Source organism: Ochlerotatus camptorhynchus, unplaced genomic scaffold (assembly GCF_037179485.1).
Source record: "Ochlerotatus camptorhynchus isolate MF236.1 unplaced genomic scaffold, CSIRO-AGI_Acam_v1.1 ptg000491l, whole genome shotgun sequence".
NCBI lineage: Eukaryota > Metazoa > Arthropoda > Insecta > Diptera > Culicidae > Ochlerotatus > Ochlerotatus camptorhynchus.
This window is the reverse complement of record NW_027040976.1, coordinates 1,293,327-1,313,018: the sequence shown is the minus strand read 5'-3', so window position 1 is coordinate 1,313,018 and position 19,692 is coordinate 1,293,327. Positions and strand designations below refer to the sequence as shown.

Genomic DNA, 19,692 nt, shown 5'->3' with positions numbered 1-19,692 from the left:
AGCCAAAGTGCGGGATGCTCACTATGCCCCACCTGTTCACTATGCCCATCCTTCCCCTATCAGCCATAATAAAGATCGTATCTCACTATTTTGAACTTTTTTTTCAATAATTTATCATTCAAACTCTGGAATTTGAATCGGCTGTCATAAATTTATCACCATCTGAAAATAGAACCGTGCAAAACTCAGAAACCATCATCATTTCGGTAGTTCTTATATCCATCATCAGGAGAGTACTCTGCCGCTCTTCGATTGTCGGTCCCATAAGTCGTTTTCGTCAAAACTGAGCTTTTCATTACAAATGGTAGCTAATTACCCATATTTTCATCATACTGGATGAACTCAAAAACTTAGTTCTGAAAAAGTTTGGAAAGACTGTCAAATTGGTTGTCCCATCACATAAGAAGCAATGGTACGAAGCAAATTTAAAACGCGATTTTATCGATTAGCTGATTTTCGCTATGGGACGGACATGCGAAGAGCGGCACTAGTTTTGATAGCCAATTAGACCAGAGGGCGAGCAGCCTTCGATCGTATGGGCTGGTCGAAAATCGACTCGAGAATGTATGGCGAAATTCACTTTTAATTAAAAATATCAATGGTGCAATTTGTTCGATATATTATTTCTACATAATGTAACTATTACTAAAAACAACAAAATGTAGACATTTTCTCACCGCTGGAAGCATGCTTTGAAGAGAAATTGACGATTTTTCGAAAATCTCCACACCGCAAAACTGGTTTATCCACCACTGGCGGGGCGACATCTGTCGGATTTGATGGTGGAAACTATTACTCAGTTGCATAAAATGCGGAAAAGGTGCTGATTAGCTGTACTACAATGGGAAGGCAACAGTCAAACATTTTTAGAGGTCGATTACTTCATCTGCGCTAAAATCCTAAACCAGGTTTACCCTGTTAGGAAGCATGAATAAATGACGTAGAATTTGAGGGGGAGGGCCAGAAGGGAAGACCAGCCATGCATTAGGTATAACAAAATACGCTACGAGGGAAAGGGTGGTCAAAAACTTGTTAAAAATATTCTACGTCATTCAATCCATATCCCTTATCCATATGGTTAAACCTGGTCAAGCGCAGATGGACAAATCAGCCCTAAAAGTGGTACGCACCAACAAGTTGTCTTCGTGTTGCTATGAATGAATTACTACTGCTTGCTTAGTAATGAAACATTACTTATCTTATATAATTATGTTTTTAGTTACCTTTTACGACGCTAGCTGGTGCGCTAAACAGCGTGTTCTTGTCCACTGCGTGATGTATGAAAAAGGAAAAAGTGCAGTGTTAATAGAATATTTTTGATAGCACTCACACCTCTTGTGTGCATCTAACCGCTCTTTCTATTAAACGGTTCTCGGTTGTCAGGCCGAAGTACGAAACCCTAAGGTCGCGCAAAGTACGAATGGATTATTAGGCCGAAGTGGTTGTCTCACTAACAGGCCGACATTTGTTGACTAAAACTCATTTCTGGTACAACAAATTCAACTTCTTTTTATCGTATCTCCGGATCCAAATGTCCGGTTGACATAAAATTGAATAGGATTCTCAGGGAGTCAGATACGAACAAGGTTATCATGACCAAAGGTGTACGAAAACAAATAGGTAGTAAGTACGACGATCACCAGCTTTCAAGAAAACGCTCTTCATGGATTCTATTCTGCATTTTGGGACTTTCACCCGTAAATTCTCGTTTACGTTCGAACCGCATTTTCCATACAAACGAACTTTCAAAACCTCTGATCTTTACATTGAAGCCGTAGATCGTAGCCTATCAATCTGTACACGGCGAATGAGAAAGACTCCAATTTGAGTTTAGTTCACTCATAATCGCCAAAAGTGCAGGAACTCAGCGATGAGTAAAATATGTCTAATGGTTTCCTGTGGAAAACTTAAAAAATATGCCGGAAAATGAGGAAATTGACGAAAATTTTATTCAGTCTCAGAGTAGTACCAATGGACTGAGTGAATCCAATCTTTACTTTTCTCAAATTCGGGAATTTTTCACTGGAAAATCCTGGGAAAACATGAGGCAAATTAACTCATCGCTGAGTTCCTGCACTTTTGGCGATAATGAGTGAACTAAACTCAAATTTGGGTCGTTCTCATTCGCCGTGTAGGATATTTGTCAATGAAAGGTGTGACTACAGAAAACTAGATGTGGTGACAAGCAACGGAAACGTCTTAGCCTGTCTGAAAAGACAAATCCAAAGAAAAAAAAAAAAAAAAAGCAACGGAAACTAAGGGATCATCAGTCTAAGGAAATTCTGAAATTTTTCACACAAGGTGACGACCACAACAGACGACACGTAATGCTCAAATACGAATACAAATTGGTTGATATGTGATGAGGAATGGTAGATATTGACGGAAGAGCAGAATACTACATTAGAAGTATGTTGGTGATGGTGATAGATACCACTGCAGAATAGATAGCGGTACAAAAGGTAGTAGAGCTTTTCTATTTTAGGGACTGTCCAACCACGGCTATGGTCCATACATTTATGCTTTACATTTTCTCTCTTTCTGTCAAACAAATCTCTCGCTCGAGTTTCTCATGCATTTTCACGCACTCACACTCACAACGCTAGGAAAAACATTCCAGCTTAAGATTCATAAAAACCGCTCAAACGTCAATTGCTAGCATACTTATGTATGTTGCGATAGTTTCCCATCCACTGATGCGAAAACAACAGTAATCTGAAATCTGAAAACTCACCGGTGATTTTTACACAGCTGAATCAACCGGTGAACACTAACGATTTTAAATTGGCCCACTACTTGACTAGCCTGTTGGTCCCAAGTACAGTGGTGGCCTTTAAATTAGCACAATAGGCCGATTTTCATACAAACTAGCCAACTTTGGCATGTTGCAACTATGTTTTGTTATGAAGCGCTTGCCGGAAATTGACGGGCTGATTGAAAATGGCCAACTAATTAACACATTAATAATTATGGACAGCCATTTGCATTAGCCATGGAGGAGGAACTTGTTAAAAGAAAAACAGTCGGTGGCTACCTGCAGATAGATAGAATCATTAGGTCTGTTCTCGTACTTGATTTTTTTGCTATTGCTTGTAAGTTGCTGCAGCTTTCTGTAATTTGCTGAGTATATATATATATCAGTGCTAACATTTGAAAACGGCGCAAAAGCCATTTGTAAACAAATGGTTTGTGGGCCCTTTACTCGCTACCCGAAGAACGCCCACGCAAACCAACAGCATCGTCAGGAAGGGGAAAATTTCCCCTACCCGATGTTGCTGTTGTGTCGCGTGGGTGTACTTCAAGTAGTGAGTAAAGGGCCCACAAACCATTTGTTTACAAATGGCTTTTGTGCCGTTTTCAAATGTTAGCACTGATATATACAGTTGTGTTCAATATAATAGCAGCGCATGCCGATTTCCATACAAAATGGTCAACTTTGACAAGTTGTAACTTTGTTCTCTTAAGATCAATTGAGCTGAAACGTTTCAACCACAGAACCTGCCGGAAAGTGAGACACTAGGTAAAATTGCTCAAAATAATAGCAGTACTTTTAATTTGCATTTAAGCTCAGTTTTGAGATTTTAAATTTTACATAATAGTTAAAAATGTTTAAAATATTTACAGTACATAAAAATTCATATCAAAAACTGCTATTATTTGAACAATTTTACCTAGTGTCTCACTTTCCAACAGGTACTTGTAGTTCTGTGGCGAACGTTTCAGCTCAATTGATCATAAGTTAACAAAGTTACATCATGTCAAAGTTGACCATTTTGTATGGAAATCGGCATGCGCTGCTATTATATTGAACACAACTGTATGTACTGCAAAAAGTACGAAAACATACTTTTGTTTTTGCTGTACAGAATCTTACAGAAAAGCAAGTACGGGACATTTAAGCCAACTGAGCGTGGAACCATACACTGAAACAAATCAACATGTACCGTTTATTGGATCCATCTTATAACATAGTAATGTCAGCAGATTTATTCATTCTATGTGATGATTGATAAATTACATTGGATTATTACTTAAAAACTATGACTGCGATATGGAATGATTTCTATCGTAATTTCACATACTTAGTACTCGATAAAACTTTGCTTCGAACGTGGTTAGCGATAGGTAAGACGTATTTGAATATTGTCTAATATATTTCATCGTGAAAAACTGTTGATATGTCATAGGTGGGAACAGACATCTAGAAACTAATGGAAAATCACATAAGTTTGCACTATGAGACAATTCAGTTAAATATACCTGTTTTCATGATGAATATTGCTCACTAAAAGATATATCTTATAAGATAATCATGTTTATTTTATTGGAGATGCTTTTAACGATTTTTGACGTTTGTTGATATGTCACGTGTAAACAGACATGTAGAAACTATTGGACAGTCATTTAACTTTGCAGTATAGGGAAACATGTATATCTTATTGTAATAGCTTCCTTTGATTTTTGACGTTTAAAGATTGTAAACAGATCTATATCAATCATTATATAATCATATAGGTTTGCCTTTTAAGAAATCCAATAGCATACATTTGTTTTCACGTGGTTTTCTGAGATGAATATCGATCCCAATAAAATACTTCTTACATGATTGTTCTTCATAAATTATTGAAACAATTTTCAACAATGTTATCGTACACTCATTAAAATGATTAGTCGAACTAAATATAGCTAACAACAATGATACTGTATTGAATAATCCATGTTTGTTATTGTTCCATAAGATGGTTCCGGAAAAGAATGTATTGAGATTGAAAAAAAAATGATTCTACTACAATATTTACTTGGCTAAGATTCTAATTGTAAGCCTTCTACACACACTTAGAAATTATCGCCGTCTTCGGTAATTTTTACCGAAATCTGAACAGCTGAACTGTTTGGTTAAAGCTACTTTGAAACTAAATCTCTACTAAATGACAAGATTTGATCATTTAAATAAGGTTGAACATGTTTTGAAACTAATTCAATCAAATTCAATTGCCTTTAAAATGAAGGTCAAAGTTTTAACGAATGTTCAGTTGTTGTAAAATTTACCGAACATGGAAACAAAATCTTAGTGTGCACGGCTAATTCAGATTCCAGCACTAGTACTCGAACTTCCATGAACTCATATAATGTAGTCGTTGTTTTATTGCACACAGGAGCATTAAGAAAGATTTGAATACACGACACCACCGAAACGGAGCATAAATTTGTTCACTCCAGCAAAACGAGCATAACGTTGCACTTCATTCCATGTCGGGAGAGCTGTTCTTACTTCACTCTAATCTTGAAGTCAGCCGTGGCCCAGTGGAATCGAGCGCAGACACCGAAAGCATCACACCTCAACAGTTCTTGATCGAATCCCAAATCAGCTACAATAAAAAAAAGACACAACTGTGAAAGCTCCCACTGCCCGATGTTTATTTTTCGATTTATTTTTAGAAATCGATTAAATATATGTGTCAAAAGAAGAAGTAAATTTCATGTGATTTTCACATAAAATTTACTTCGATTGATTTATGACACATATATTATATTGTGGTGAAAAGTAAAGCTTATGCTTATAGGTTTCAAATCCATTTCAGTTAATTATTATAATTTGACCGATTTTCATTTATCATATGACGATCATATAAAAGTTACCAAATTATCAGCATTGTAAATGAATTAGATATTCATATAGAATTGACCTGACACATTTTCAATCATATCATTTTCATTGGATTATCTTATAGCGCAAATTCATTAGACTTCCACATAACAGGAATATGTCATATTGGTTCAGTGTAGTGGTAACTCATTCTACGGTACGCTAAACTAGACTATGTTAACTGTTTGTGTAAAACATGAGTTGACCAATACAATTACTAAGCCAAAGAAGTTAAAGATGCTGTGCATCTATCAATCCAATTGGCGTTGACGGCGACTCTGTAGCTCTTTACTCCTATGGAAAATCACGTAAGCAAACGTCAGACTGTGCGTGAAACATGGCGACTTTTGTACTATCTCTTTACTCCACCGAAAATTCCCGCAAGATACTGTCAATTTTTGCTAGAAGAGACGATTTGCAACGGTACCGTCAACGCCAATAAATCCAAACGAAAGGAAGAAAACCTGCCTACAGCAAGAGACGATGTTATATAAGAGACGCGCGGAGAGAATAAAAGTAAATCTGGTTGCACGATCAACTAATTTCTTTTTCTGCAAGACTTGGCAACCCGCAATTTTGTGTTTACTTTAAGTGACTTTTAATTTGAGTGACTGTCGTCTGCTCCAGTATTACGGTACAATGAATACTTTTTTAACCGTATCGGTAGTATATTGCTATTCAATAGAAGTATTTGAAGACTCAATTTTTGACAACTCTGAGTGAAACCAAATATACCACATTGGAGGGTATATTCTACAGAGCGTCGCACTAAATTATTCAATCAACAATAATTGCTTCCTATCACGTATGAGTGAAATCTCTCTTCAAAGACTTAAATTTCACAAATTTTACTATCTTAAAAAAATACACCGATCTTTGTAACACAGCCTATGTAGATGTATTTCGTTGTGCTGGAGCAAATATTTCATGAGAACATAACGAGAATACAGCTGGTGGATAACAATAATATTCCCTGTCCAATGTCACTTTTAATACGCAAACATAATTATTTAAATCTCAACAGTTAACCAGCGTCTGGCTGAAAATCTCCTTAATAAAGACAATCAATCTCAACAATTAAATTCAACCCCAATCTCAATACTTCCCACGCTTTTCTTCGTGAGGTGCTCGTGTTTATTTAATTTGCTCAATTGGAACCGCGTTTGACGGTTCGATTGGAACTTTTGGCTTCAGTCTTCGCGCGTATCTTATTTAACATTGTCTCTACCTTCAGCAATGGAAAAATTTCAACAGTGAACATGCATAAGGGCGTATACGCGACGATCGATTCTCTTCATCGATTTTCTCTTTGCGAAACAATTTTCTAGAATTTGTTTAATGCAGAGTTGTAACAGGTTGTATTGGTTATCAAAAGCAACAGCAAACGCACCGAGAAACGTTAAATTTATCGAGTTATTAACTAAAGAGAAAATCGACGAAGAGAATCGATCATTGCGTTTACGCCCTTATGCAGGCTCACTGTCGAATTCAAGCTGAACATTGCAAAACTTCTTTTATCAATATGTGTGCAGAAAAAAAACCTGAGAATGTCTTTAATTGGCCGTGGCGATACAAAGAGAAAGTCGACGAAGAGAATCTGTCAATGTTACTTAGGACCTAATGCAATGTTCAGGTTGAATTGGGCTTACGATCAACACTATCGAAATACAGCATATGGTGGCTAGCAGAGAGTGATTGCATCAGTAGCATTAGTCATGTTAAAAGTAGAGTCGGTGAATAATGAGTCACGCCAAGAGAAAAACAGTTGAACTCGCATCACGGTTTCCGAAGGATTCCCTTTCTTTTCACTTGGCAACAGAGGACTTCTACATCAACTTTAAATGACTTCTAGCGAGAACCAAAAATAACGGCTGTAGTGAATCATAATATCAGTGATTTTGTCAAATTATCTTATCAAAAAATAGTAGAAATTCTCATTACTGATCAAAACCAAACGTATCCCATGACCATTTAATGCTCGCTGCGTGTTTATGATGATTTCTTCAATTTTATTTTATATTTCATTGCAATACCTTTCGTAGACCTTTCATAGCATCGTAATGTTTATTTACTTTGCACGATAGGTAGCCGATTTGACAGTTCAATAGGTAGACTTGGCTTCACTCTTGGCGTGACTCATTATACACCGACTCTAGTTAAAAGGAGAAAGATTTGAATTTTAAAGTGATGGACAAATTTGATTACCATGATGTGATATGTGATAATGATGCTCTCATGAGGGGACTGGTTGTAATTCACAGAACTGTGTCATATTCTATGGAACTTCTAATTACATGCGAATTGCTGTAGTAAAGAGGCGAATGGCAGCTCTGAATATGGATTGTGTAATCCGAGACGGACATAGCAAACAAAATAGTTGTGTTGAAAGTTTCTATAATAATAAAGCTAAACTAACTAGCTAAAAAAGTTCTTTGGCTATGTGTTTTGTATTACTTCTGCGTGAAGTCAACGATTTACATAGTTGAAGATGCTAATTTCAAATAACAGACTAAAGTGGTAATTTTTATCATCTATCGTATAAAAATTACCACTTTAGTCTATTTGAAATTAGCATCTTCAACTATAAAAAAAGTTGTTGAATATTACATCAAAACTGTTGCACACAGGTCATTCCATCAGTTGTATAATATTACGTTGTACGATGGACACGGCGGCGGGTTCGATTCCCGGTCCGGTCGAGGGAATCTTTCGTGTTGGAAATTTTCTCGACTTTCCTGGGCATAGAGTATCATTGTGCTTGCCACACAATATACAAATTCATGCATTGGTATTGGCATCGAAAGCTCTCAATTAATAACGCTGTGTTAACCGTTAAGTCAACCAAAATGAGATCAACTGGAGTATTCAAAATAAGTTACATCATAACAGCAAATTTTGATTTCAATTTGATCTCCAGCTTTGCTCTGGTAAGCAATAAGCTTAAAATGCGAATAAGAAGAAGAAGAAGACGATGGACACAGTTTTTTGCTAACGAATTTACATCCAGCGATGTAAATATTGCATTAGTTTTTTTTTGCAATTACATCAATGTTTGATACATTGGCATGAATTAACATGTTTGTCAAATTTACATTTTGTTTGTTGTTTAATTTGCGAAAAATAGAATCCTTGCTTATTTTCACTGTATACCCGAGCAAAGTCCAGCATCAAAATGACAGCAAATTGAAATCAAGTTTTGATATCAACATAAAACTGAAATCATAATTTGATTTCAGTTTACACATTGACAAATTTGATACCAAATTTAGATTTCATTTTGCTGTACATTTGCTCTTTAAAAATATGTTGTTACGGGTTTGTTTTCATTGCCTTAGCACAACATCAAATTGAATACTTGTTTTGTTATCAACAGGAAAAATGGATAGCAAATTTGCTCTCACTGATAGCAGAAATAGTTTTCTATGTGATGTCACAGGAAGATATGTTTGCTCTCAATTTTGATATTTTAACCGTTAAAACGACCAAAACGACAACAACCTGAGTAATCATTATCAGCTAAATCACAACATCAAATTTAGATTTCAATTTGATCTCAGACTTTGCTCGGGTACCAACCCTCTGCAATGCGATCCAGTTCTTGAAACTGCTGAAAACATCAGCAGCGCTGGTGATCCATAACATATTTAAGCTCCAACCATGTAACATTAAATGCAGCAAGGTGGCAACAAATGTAATGCCTTTACACCATTCTTACTTTCCCGCAATGGACAATTAAATATTATTTACTTGTTTTCGAATTGACGAGCACAATTTGCGTGAATCATGCTTTCCTTTAACGTTACCTAGAAAACTCTATCTATTTTCCGCAACGCAAAATTCCCAGATATTTCCAGAATTTTCCGATTCTTCCAAAATGTCAGGAGTTTTCAAGAATTCTGCTACATTACCCCAAATGTCGTTACCTCGGATTTCATTTCAGCTATTAAAAGAAGGCAGAATCGCATTCGAGATAGTGGCGTTCGGGAAATTAACATTCGGGGTAGTATAGCACAACCATTATCTGGTAGTTGTTACTCTGCCCTTAGCGGTACCAATGCAGTTACGGTTGCATTGTAGATTAACACAAATAACACTATCGAAAACTATCATTTTGACAACATACATCGAACAAATCATAAACTATAAATTTGTAGGTTCATGTACGAGAAAAATTCATCAGAATAAAGTAGTTGTTCGCTGAGCGCTGCTGGTTAAAAATGAAGACATCTGGGTCAAAGGATCCAAAAGTAAATCGATAAATTGTTTTTTTTTTAGTAGAAATGCAAAGCTAACCTTTTCTTCGTGTTCCCCCATCATCAATAGATTATGAGTTCATTTCACACTTCGCAACAGTAGGATTGTGGTTGTGTAGTAGTAGTAGTAGGTTAATGTTCAGTTGGAAATGATCTCGAAGAAGAGGCAGGGAACAACCAATGATTCGTGTCATTTTATCAGGGGCAGTATTTTCAAGAGATGTTAAAAAGAACGAAAACGGAAACAGAAAAATATGCGAGAGAAATAGAGATCCTGAAAATAAATAAAAAATAAATAGAAAAATAATATGGATTAATTGAGAGTTTGCGTGTTTTTTTCTTTATTTATTTTTTTGATTTGCGATGAATGGTGATAGATGAGCGGGGATAGAGAGCGGTTATTGTTGATCGACTCATGCCCAGATAGTGAATCTCATGCTTCATTGCGATCAATCACTAAGGGATGAATTGGAACGGTTGATAACGTGGGCTCTCATGGGCATGGTTTTTGGTAAATGCTCATGGATGTGATGACACAAATGAGCATGTTGTTCAGAATGGTGGAGAAATAGAGAAAAAAAATAGAGAACAAAACAGACACAAAGAGAGATAAAAATAGATAAAGAGATAAAGAGAGAAAAATCGACGACTGATTTGGCAACGGGCCGGTGGTACTCTGTATCGCATCCAAGCTTCTCTAGATCCATGGGTGGAGTGTTGTAAGATGTGTTCTTGATATTATGAGTATCTTTCTGGAAGATTTAATCAAAAGATTTCAACTTTGATTGTAACAGACAACCCCGGTAGGTCTCTTCATCACGCACCCGAACAAGATGGGAGAGAGAAGACACACACAGAGAGATGGCTGAAAGTATGAAAAACACAAAAGAAATACAAACACCAGGTGAAATAATCAAATATTCCTTCAGTGTAGGTGGTAAGTGCATATAGGACAATAGTACGATTGGGTCCGATGTTTGGCAAGCCAGCAGCTTTCGTCGGAGGACACTTTTCGGGCTTCACACCGGTCGGTTGTTAGCACAGTTTATGATTCTTGATTTTTCAAAAAACGTGTTTTCAGAAAAAGAAAGAAAAGAAAAGAAAAAGAAAATTATTCGCCTCCCGGCTTTATTCAATTAACTCCTGACTGCTCTGCCAAATCTGTTTTGTTGCGATGACGTGTGTTCCCTCGAGCTGTTATTCGTTGCGGCCGCGCTTTCAGTCGACGATTTGTGCAGTATTACTCTATTTTTTTTAATTTGATTTGTAAGTTATGAGTTTGTTGGTATACGAATGTGATGATATGTTTGAAAGCAATGCGTTTCTTCACGTTTTTCAGGAAGAGTCTCTTGAAAAATAAACACGATAAAAGAAGGAAGAAACATAATTATGATGGGTCACTTCAGTTTGTCCTCAAAATTCGACTAAATCGACAATGAAAACCAAGGTTTCTATTTCTTCCGAACAAAAATTGTCACTTGCATTTTGGCCCAACACGATGCAAGAAGGTCGAAGACATGGAGGCTCCCCTCATGGGAAAAAAGAACGAAACCCCTTCTTTTAGGCAATCACCGATCAGCGTTTCAGAGAATAATGATGCGCCAAAAATGAGCGCTCTGAGACCCTGACGTGGACATACCTTTTCATTTAAACTCTGAAAGTATAAACATAAGAAAGAAAAAGAAGGAAAAATACATATCATCGGCATGAGTCATATTGTCGTAGGCATTTGTTTCGGTAAATTTCAACAAATATAGGTGGGCAGGTCTGCCGTAATCTGCATGAGTGATGGATAAGATGATGAATCACATAGATTCTGTTATTATGCATCACTTAAGAAGATTAAAGCATAGATGTGGTGCACAAATGAGTTATTTTGGTTACATAAAGTAAAAAAAGGGTAAAAACAAACTCCATTCTATTCTGCTGGAAATTTAATAGCAGTTCCCCGGGAAATGTTACCTTCATTTTAATCAAAATGTTTAAGATTGATTGTTTGTTTAATCATAACAGCATACATTAATGTTTAAAACGCGGAGAGAACTGTGTATCGACATCGATTTGATATATTTAAACAAATGGTGACAAATCTCGAATAAACTAAGCAAACTGATATCCAAATTCACTTAAGAGATTTCAAAAATGTACTAATATCGAATTCAGTATTTAAATTGTCATCTACTAATTTCACCAAAATATACTAAGGATGGCTTCTGACTACCTTCACCACCTTGAATTTCCTCCTGCACTGCCGGTGGAAGCATAACTGTCCCATGTGACATTTTGACTTTTTTGAGGTTATGATGCTTAACGTTATAAATCAATACATATTTTTAAAATATTATATTAAAACATGCTGTTTATTCTTGGAAAATTAAAAAAAAATGTGAAGTCGTTTTGTCGCATTACAAAAATGGACGCATATCTGTCCCACTGCTCCAATTTTTAATATGTATAAGAAATTCTTCAAAAGTTACAGTCTGTTATCCAAATAATACATCGTAAACATATTACAAGATCCAAACGATTACCCAAATGGTAAAATTAATCTTTAAATTATTTGGATGATACCTCGATAACGTCGTAAGCACATTAACACTTTTTTTTGGAAAATTTAAGCTATCATTCTCAGTTTTGTTGCTATTTACAAACAAATAAATTTTATAATGTACTAATCAACTTGCAACGCCTTGCCCTATTTGTACCTTTTCGTGACACACATGATAATTTGATATTGAAAAACTATAGAGTAAAATGATGAGATTTTTTTTAATTAAAAGAAATCCATACAACGGTTAACCTTAAATAACTATCATTCCGATGCATGTTGCTTGGTCGGAAAACCAACTAAAAATGATGTTTCGTCTTCTCCAATAACAGGTACGATAACTGCCAACAGAGAGCCCTTCCTATCTGTAGTGACCAAGTCCTCTGTACGTGCTAACTTCGTAACAATCGTCAACAGAATTATTTTCGTTTGTTCTCATGCCCGACGCGAAACCCTAATCGGCGATTGATCCTGATTTGTTATCTCTGTCTAGCCTCTATATAACATTCCCTCTAATATAAACCGGGCTGAACACATCATATGCATATTTCGCTCTGAAAGTAGACGCACTCGCAAAGCGCGAGACTGTCTGCCCGAATCAGATACGAAACTATACGATTTTCATTCAATTGTCATTCTCGTTGCTTTCGATGTTTAGTACGGATAAGTCGGTGTTATCATTTACTTGGCCATTTATTCATTTTTATCAACACACTTAACCATATCTAGTAAATTAATTTACAACACCTACCATATCCACTACACTATCTACGTCAATTCAACGAGGAGACCTTTACCAGAGTACTTTAGCTTAAGCAAAGAACGTATCGTTGGCGATCAGCTGTTTGCAGTATTTAAGGTCCTCACTGTTGATGTTGCTTGCGTATCCTAGCTCATATCGTCCTTTTTGAGAAAAACAATTTTCTCATGATGTCCACGTACGGGCGAGCCTTGAATAAGTTCAACGTGTACTGTACGTGTACATGCAGACACTGGAAATGATCGTGCGTATGCGCCATCAGGAGCAATTGTCTCGTTAAAGACTAATAGCTATCACTACCACTGGAACCACAGTACTGCTTTAAATTTTCTATGGCAGACGTTTCCAGCCTACATTCAAATCAGTGTCAACATTTCAAAGGGGCGTAATTGCTTTTGTAAACATTGGCTTTAGCCGTCGATATCTCGCAAGAAAATGCTCACCCCTCCAAATTAGCCATGCTAGCTGGTAGATGAAAAATTCCTCTGCCTGTGTCTCTGTGGTGTCATTAACTTTCATGAGTGAGCTTTTTTCCATGAGAAATCGACGGCTAAATCCATTGTTTACAAATGTAATTACGCCTCTTAGAAATGTTGGCACTGAAATCAACAATTTTAAAGAAAAAACTTCAACCATCACTCACGAAGTGTCAAACATATCAACAGCAGCAACTGAGAAGTTGTTCACAGTGGGACAGATATGCGTACATTTTTCAACTCATCAGAGAAATTCGCAGCATAAGTGTCACAGAAATTTTTTTTATGCAAAATTTTGATAAACTGTCTATGGAATAGTTGTATTACGTCAGTTTTTCGAAGTACAACCAAATTTTTCCGTGAAATTTTACGATAGCAGCAAAACGTCTGTTCGATCTTTAACTGCAGTTGTCTCATTTTTGTGTTTTGCAACATGGGACAGTTATGCTTCCACCGGCAGTGCAATGGTTTATTAAAATATTCTTGATGTGCATTTCTTATCGTATTTTATCTTGAGAGCTATGTGGAAATCCTAATATCCTAACAAGTGATTCTACAAATTTGTCACAGTCGTAAATCAAGAATTTTCATTGAATATCAAACTTGTTTTATGCAAACGCATGAACATGGGTAACTGTTGATGATGATAATTGCAATCCTAATCCAATTCCTATGATTAACCACATACAATTCATCAATGTTATGTGAAATTCATATCAATATAATTAATGTTGTTATAGGAACAATATTATGTGCGTTCCCAATAAAAGTTAAATAAAGGAAAAAAGAAAAGATGTACCAATTATGGCCATACGGAATTTCGATAGGCTATAATATTGGAACATACCATAATAGGATCGTATAGCCATAACTGGTACATCTTTTCTTTTTTCCTTTATTTAACGTCGGTCTCTGTTCCGCAATCTAGTGCCAATCACCGACGGACATCGATTGCCATTCATTGACGGCAATCGAATGTGCAGGAAGGCAGCTTCCACACCTGCGTAGGATATCGCACCCATTCAACACACATGGGCCGGGACCAACGGCTTTACTTCCCTTCCGAAGGAAGACGTGACCAGAGATTTTTATGCCTCAGAAAAATCCCACCGACCTCGGCTGGGATTGAACCCAGACCCATCGGGGTGTTAAAAAGCAGTCACGCTTACCACTACACCACCGGCGCCGGCTAACTGGTACATCTACGCTACATGATTTTTTTTGCAGTTATTTGGGACCTCCCGATAGTCAGGCATGCAGAACTATGCATCGGGGGTATTTTCAATGAAAATTGTCCTCAACGGAAGTCAATCCGGGTATGTACGATCGGACATTGGCGACCATCTATTTAAGCTTAGTTTCGACTGTGTTGCTAATTCTCATTTTGAATTGAAAATGTTTGACGAAAATGAAAAAACCTAGCAACGATCCACTAAAAAGGAACCTATCGAATGGATGAAGAATTCGGTATGATTCGTCAAATGTCGAACGTCTTTCGTCCTACAGTTGTTGGCCCTTTGAAGATGATGCAATGGGCCAATGGTTGAAGGACGAAAGTCGCTTTCTCACCAATGCTTAGTAGTCAGAGAGAGGCATCCCATACTACAACCATCAGCCTATATTGAAACGCTTGCATTCAGTAAATTGAGTGTAATCTGTGGGAAAATGGATCAGCACTCTGTGAGCTCTTCAGTGACACATCATCAACCACCATCGTGCAGTGTAAGATGGTCATTTGTGTAGTTCTTAATATGATTGTTTCCAATATACATATACAATGTACATAATTTTGGCTCTACCCTATTTGGAATAATGCCGTTTAGTATAATATCATTTGACATAATGGCCATATTACGAGAAAAGTTAGATATCAAAATATTTTCAAATTATGTTGTTGAAATCATGCTGATAATATATTTTGATATTCTTTTTTTTTTAATTTAGTTTAAAAAAAATCTTAAATAAAATTTGATATTTGAGCATGCATCACTGAAAACTTTTTTTTAAACTTTTATTTTCTTTTGAGTCAAAACAAACGTGTTATCTAATAAATTAGAAATTTAAGAAATAATGCAGTGAATTTTAATAAAATAATAACCATGCCAATATAAAGCAGGATTTCTTGCTGCTTCATGAACAAAGCAGCCAGAATCCTACTTTATATTGGCATAGACAATTATATTTTTACAGTAATTTTGCTGCTTTTATTTAATATTGTTGATATCAATCTAACTGCGAATTGAATCTACAAAACGATATAAAATTGAGTTCGTCCTGTTCGTCTTATACTAATACGTTGTCGAATATTGTTGTATAACCTTCGTATGCTTAGGCTGTGTTACATTTGGTGAATGTTCACTTAAATTTGACAGATGGATTTTTTTTTTCAAATATACCTGCTATTGTGCCAGACTTATTTCAGACAGACCAGGAATCAATTTTGACCTTCTCACCTTCTAAAAATGGGAGAGGGATTTTTTAACATTATAATTTATTTTCGAAGTGTCAAATTCAAGTGAAAATTCACCAAATGGAACACAACTTTAGTCGATTTCTTAGCTCATATTTAAACATGTTGTCATAAATCTTATCAACTATCAGTTCTTTCCCAACGAAATAAATACCATCATTCATGTCTGTTAAAATATATTCGATGCGTAGAAATTGAATATCATAAACATTTTTTAATATCGCAATTTAATGACAATATTTAAATAATAGCATATTTTGAAGATGTTTTAGTTTTTCTGCCATAGTAATAATAACATAATGGATTCGGGCCCGTCTGCCATATGCAGAATGTATACATTTTGTATATGTTGGGCGAGTTCCGGGTCATTTTCTACCATTTCTGAATCAAGTGCAATTTGAATTCATAATGCACCATTGGACAACGATCATCGTTGGGCTTAGTGAGTTTGTTCCAGTTGAAGAACATTCTTTATGCATTTGTTATCAGTGTTCATCATTTCTTGATTTTGTGAGTTTTTTAGATTGGCCTTCGGAGTGTGTGATTGGGATTGATGAAGGTTCTGGCCAGGAGATAGTGAACATTATAATGAAGTATCGTTATACTTATCAGATTTTCGTGCAGCTTTAGAGCTAACAGCACAACATTTGTGACACAGTTACAAAACTGCCACTGGATCTATAGATTTAAACTAAACTATTTAAGTTTATTTTAAGCTCCGATGAGACTTCTTTATATTATCGTTTTTCAGCCTTCTTTTCGACTGGATCTTTTGAATTAAATTATTTAAGTTTATTTTTAGCCCTTCGATGATGGAACATCTTAATATAAAAATTAACTTTCTTTTAAAATACATCTAATTTTTTAAGCAGAAATTCATTTTAAGCTTATGAAACAGATCATTCGGATGAGAACCTTTCCAATTATTTGTTTAAATTTAATTCAATCTTTACCAAATAACGTCTCAAAAAATTAATTGAGGAGCTTGGCTGCTTTATGTTTAAGACGTGTTGATCGGAAATTCACATCAAGTCCTTCTCAAGAGCACTTGTTGTCGTCGTTTGTGAGGTCGTCGCTGATATAAGGAGCTCGATGGCCTAGTGGCGACCGATTTTGCTTACTGAGCAGAAAAATTATGGGTTCAACTTCAAGCTCCTTCACACAATAGAGCGTTATTGTGAATTGCATTTGTACGTAAAATAAATAATATTTGAGTTTTAAGAAAGACGTTTTGATGAGAAATCTATAAAAAATCCTCCTTAAGAGTAGCTGTTATCGTAGTAACAGCAAGTTGAACAGCAACTTGGTCGTAATTGTTTTGTGAAATAAGGAGCTCGGTGGCCTAGTGACGATCGATTTTGCTTACTGAGCAAAAGACCGTGGGTTCAATCCTACGCTCCTTTACCAAAACGAATTCTGCTGCAATCCCAACACTTATCCAACATATCCCAGTGATATCTCGTGGAAGGGCAGAGGTGTGCTCGGCTTTCATGAAAGCGAGTATTACGTCAACATATTCCCATTCCTTTATTGACCAGCATTCGGACGTGGCCGGCGCTGGTATTTTCTAGTTTTAAATCACATTTATTTACACATTGAGGATGATTGGTTCTCTGTGTAATTACAGTTGATCTGGCAATAAAGGAGTTGCATCCACAGGCGGTCAATCATGCTCATAGTAATAATAACATATCGATTACTAATTTTGTTTATTGTTAACGAAAATACCAATATCAAAATGCATACATTGAGCTAGATTTGTTATCCTTTTGATACAGTCGAAATTCGCTAGCTGGGCCACCACCACCCCTCAACTAACGAATTCGGATTTGGGCCAACTGACAGAAGGCTAAAACTTGTTGGGGAGTACTCGCATCCTTTGTTGTGGTTGAGAAGATTTAACAAAAACCACTTAAGATAGAAGGAAGTTGCCTGAAGCTGAATGGAAAAAGTAAAACACTGATGTGCTTAATATATGGTTTTGTGTTTTTTTTCCAAAATTTCAAATGAAACTCAAAGTTTTCGAACAAATGCCAAATCAATTTTTTTAGCTGGATGAAGGTCCTGGCGAAATGAGAGACTCGTGGAATGTTCAGAATTATCGACAAACCTGTATTGACAACAACAATGCAAGATTTGTACATACGTACAAAAATATGTAGCTAAAACATATAGATTTCTTAAGATAAACAATGGGCAAATAGTTCAACTTTTGAACTCTAACTCAAAATAACTCACTTGTGACACTCGTGCACCTCACCGTTACAAAAAGATTATCATATTAATAATTTGCGTATAAGAGAAAAGAGAAGATTAGAGAAAGTCACCTCTGTCTTCGATCGTTCGTGCGGGACACTTTTTCTATTTCAATTGTTACTTTCACACTCATACTGGTTGCAGTGGCGGAAGTAGTTGTAGAGGAGAAATATACGGTTCTGTGTCGGAGTCTGCAAAATCTAAGCAGAAGAGTAGAAAACCGCCAAGAATTAGTGAGAAACGAACTAACAGAAGAAGAAAAAACGATAAAGTATATATAGGCCAAGGACAAGAGAAATATCAAAATGTAAAAGCTGTGGATGGTAATAAAAAAGAGCATGAATGGCTAATAATTCGACTCGCCTATTCGGTAGGTGGGACCTATAAAACAAACGAGAGCATACGGTACAATAAACGGATCATCTTTACGTTGTATCAAATGCCAATGCTTAACAGCAAAACTATCTGGCTACGGGTCAAACCTTGTGCAGAAACACTTTACAATGATAAAAAAAGTATTGGTTCTAATACAACACTACTGCTTTGCTGATAGTGTCCTGCACAGGGATTTCTTCGAGAGATTTCAAAAGCAATCATCTTTTACTCACCACGTTCCCGATCGCGATCACGTCGATCACGGCGATCTCTGTCTCTGCTGCGGTCACGACTTTCACGCTCGCGGTCCCGATCGCGATCTCGGTCGCGTCCACGACTTTCTTTATCTCGTTTGGATGAAGTCGAGGAAGCCTTCGACGGTGAAGGATCCTCGGAACCATCTTTCCGGTAGTCGTCACGTACGGGCGATGGGTCGTTGATGTTGCTGCTACCACCACTGTTAGCGTATTCGTTGTTACCGCCCTACGAAAAATACAAAATTAGTAATCATTTTTCAAGAGGTTAACTGAATTTTAAGGAAAAACGCCAGTTCACTGCCGAAATTGTATGAAAACATCGATGTAAACAAACAGATCCACTCTCGCATTATTCACATCTACTATCACACATGAAAATTGGAAAAAGGAAACAACAGCATCGAGCTAGAAAGCTACGTCCGCCATGATTGATTTTGGGAAGTGGCTACGCAAAATGCTTAGTTTTTAAATTCATTTTTTGCTAAGGAAAACACATTTTCTACATATTAAACATAACATTTACCATTACTGCTGCACCATTCATAATCCAGCGGTTGAAATTTTTATTTTAGAGCACTTTTTACTGGTTTAGAACGATTTTTCACCACCTCGCAAAATGCTGCCGCTTTGAGCTAAAATTTTCACTTGAC

General features: G+C 36.3%; 1 protein-coding gene across 5 annotated transcripts in view; it reads right to left on the bottom strand.

The window, feature by feature from the left end:
• The window catches only part of LOC135712520 (poly(U)-binding-splicing factor half pint-like), a 25,597-nt gene extending 5,905 nt beyond the window's left edge, over positions 1-19,692 (bottom strand). The window contains exons 1-4 of one of the 5 annotated variants that reach the window (XM_065235473.1): positions 19,019-19,105; positions 18,482-18,610; positions 11,540-11,554; positions 9,941-10,174 (exon numbers count right to left, since the gene is read on the bottom strand). Coding sequence is in view for 2 of the 5 variants with exons in the window: in XM_065235470.1 (XP_065091542.1) it covers positions 1,224-1,268; positions 19,019-19,268; positions 19,566-19,586 (316 nt within the window). In the remaining 3 variants the exon portion in view is untranslated. Of the gene's footprint in view, positions 1-1,223; positions 1,269-9,940; positions 11,958-18,481; positions 18,611-19,018; positions 19,269-19,565 lie in introns of those variants that run through there. The other 4 variants (XM_065235470.1, XM_065235472.1, XM_065235471.1 and 1 more) reach the window with 4 other exon arrangements.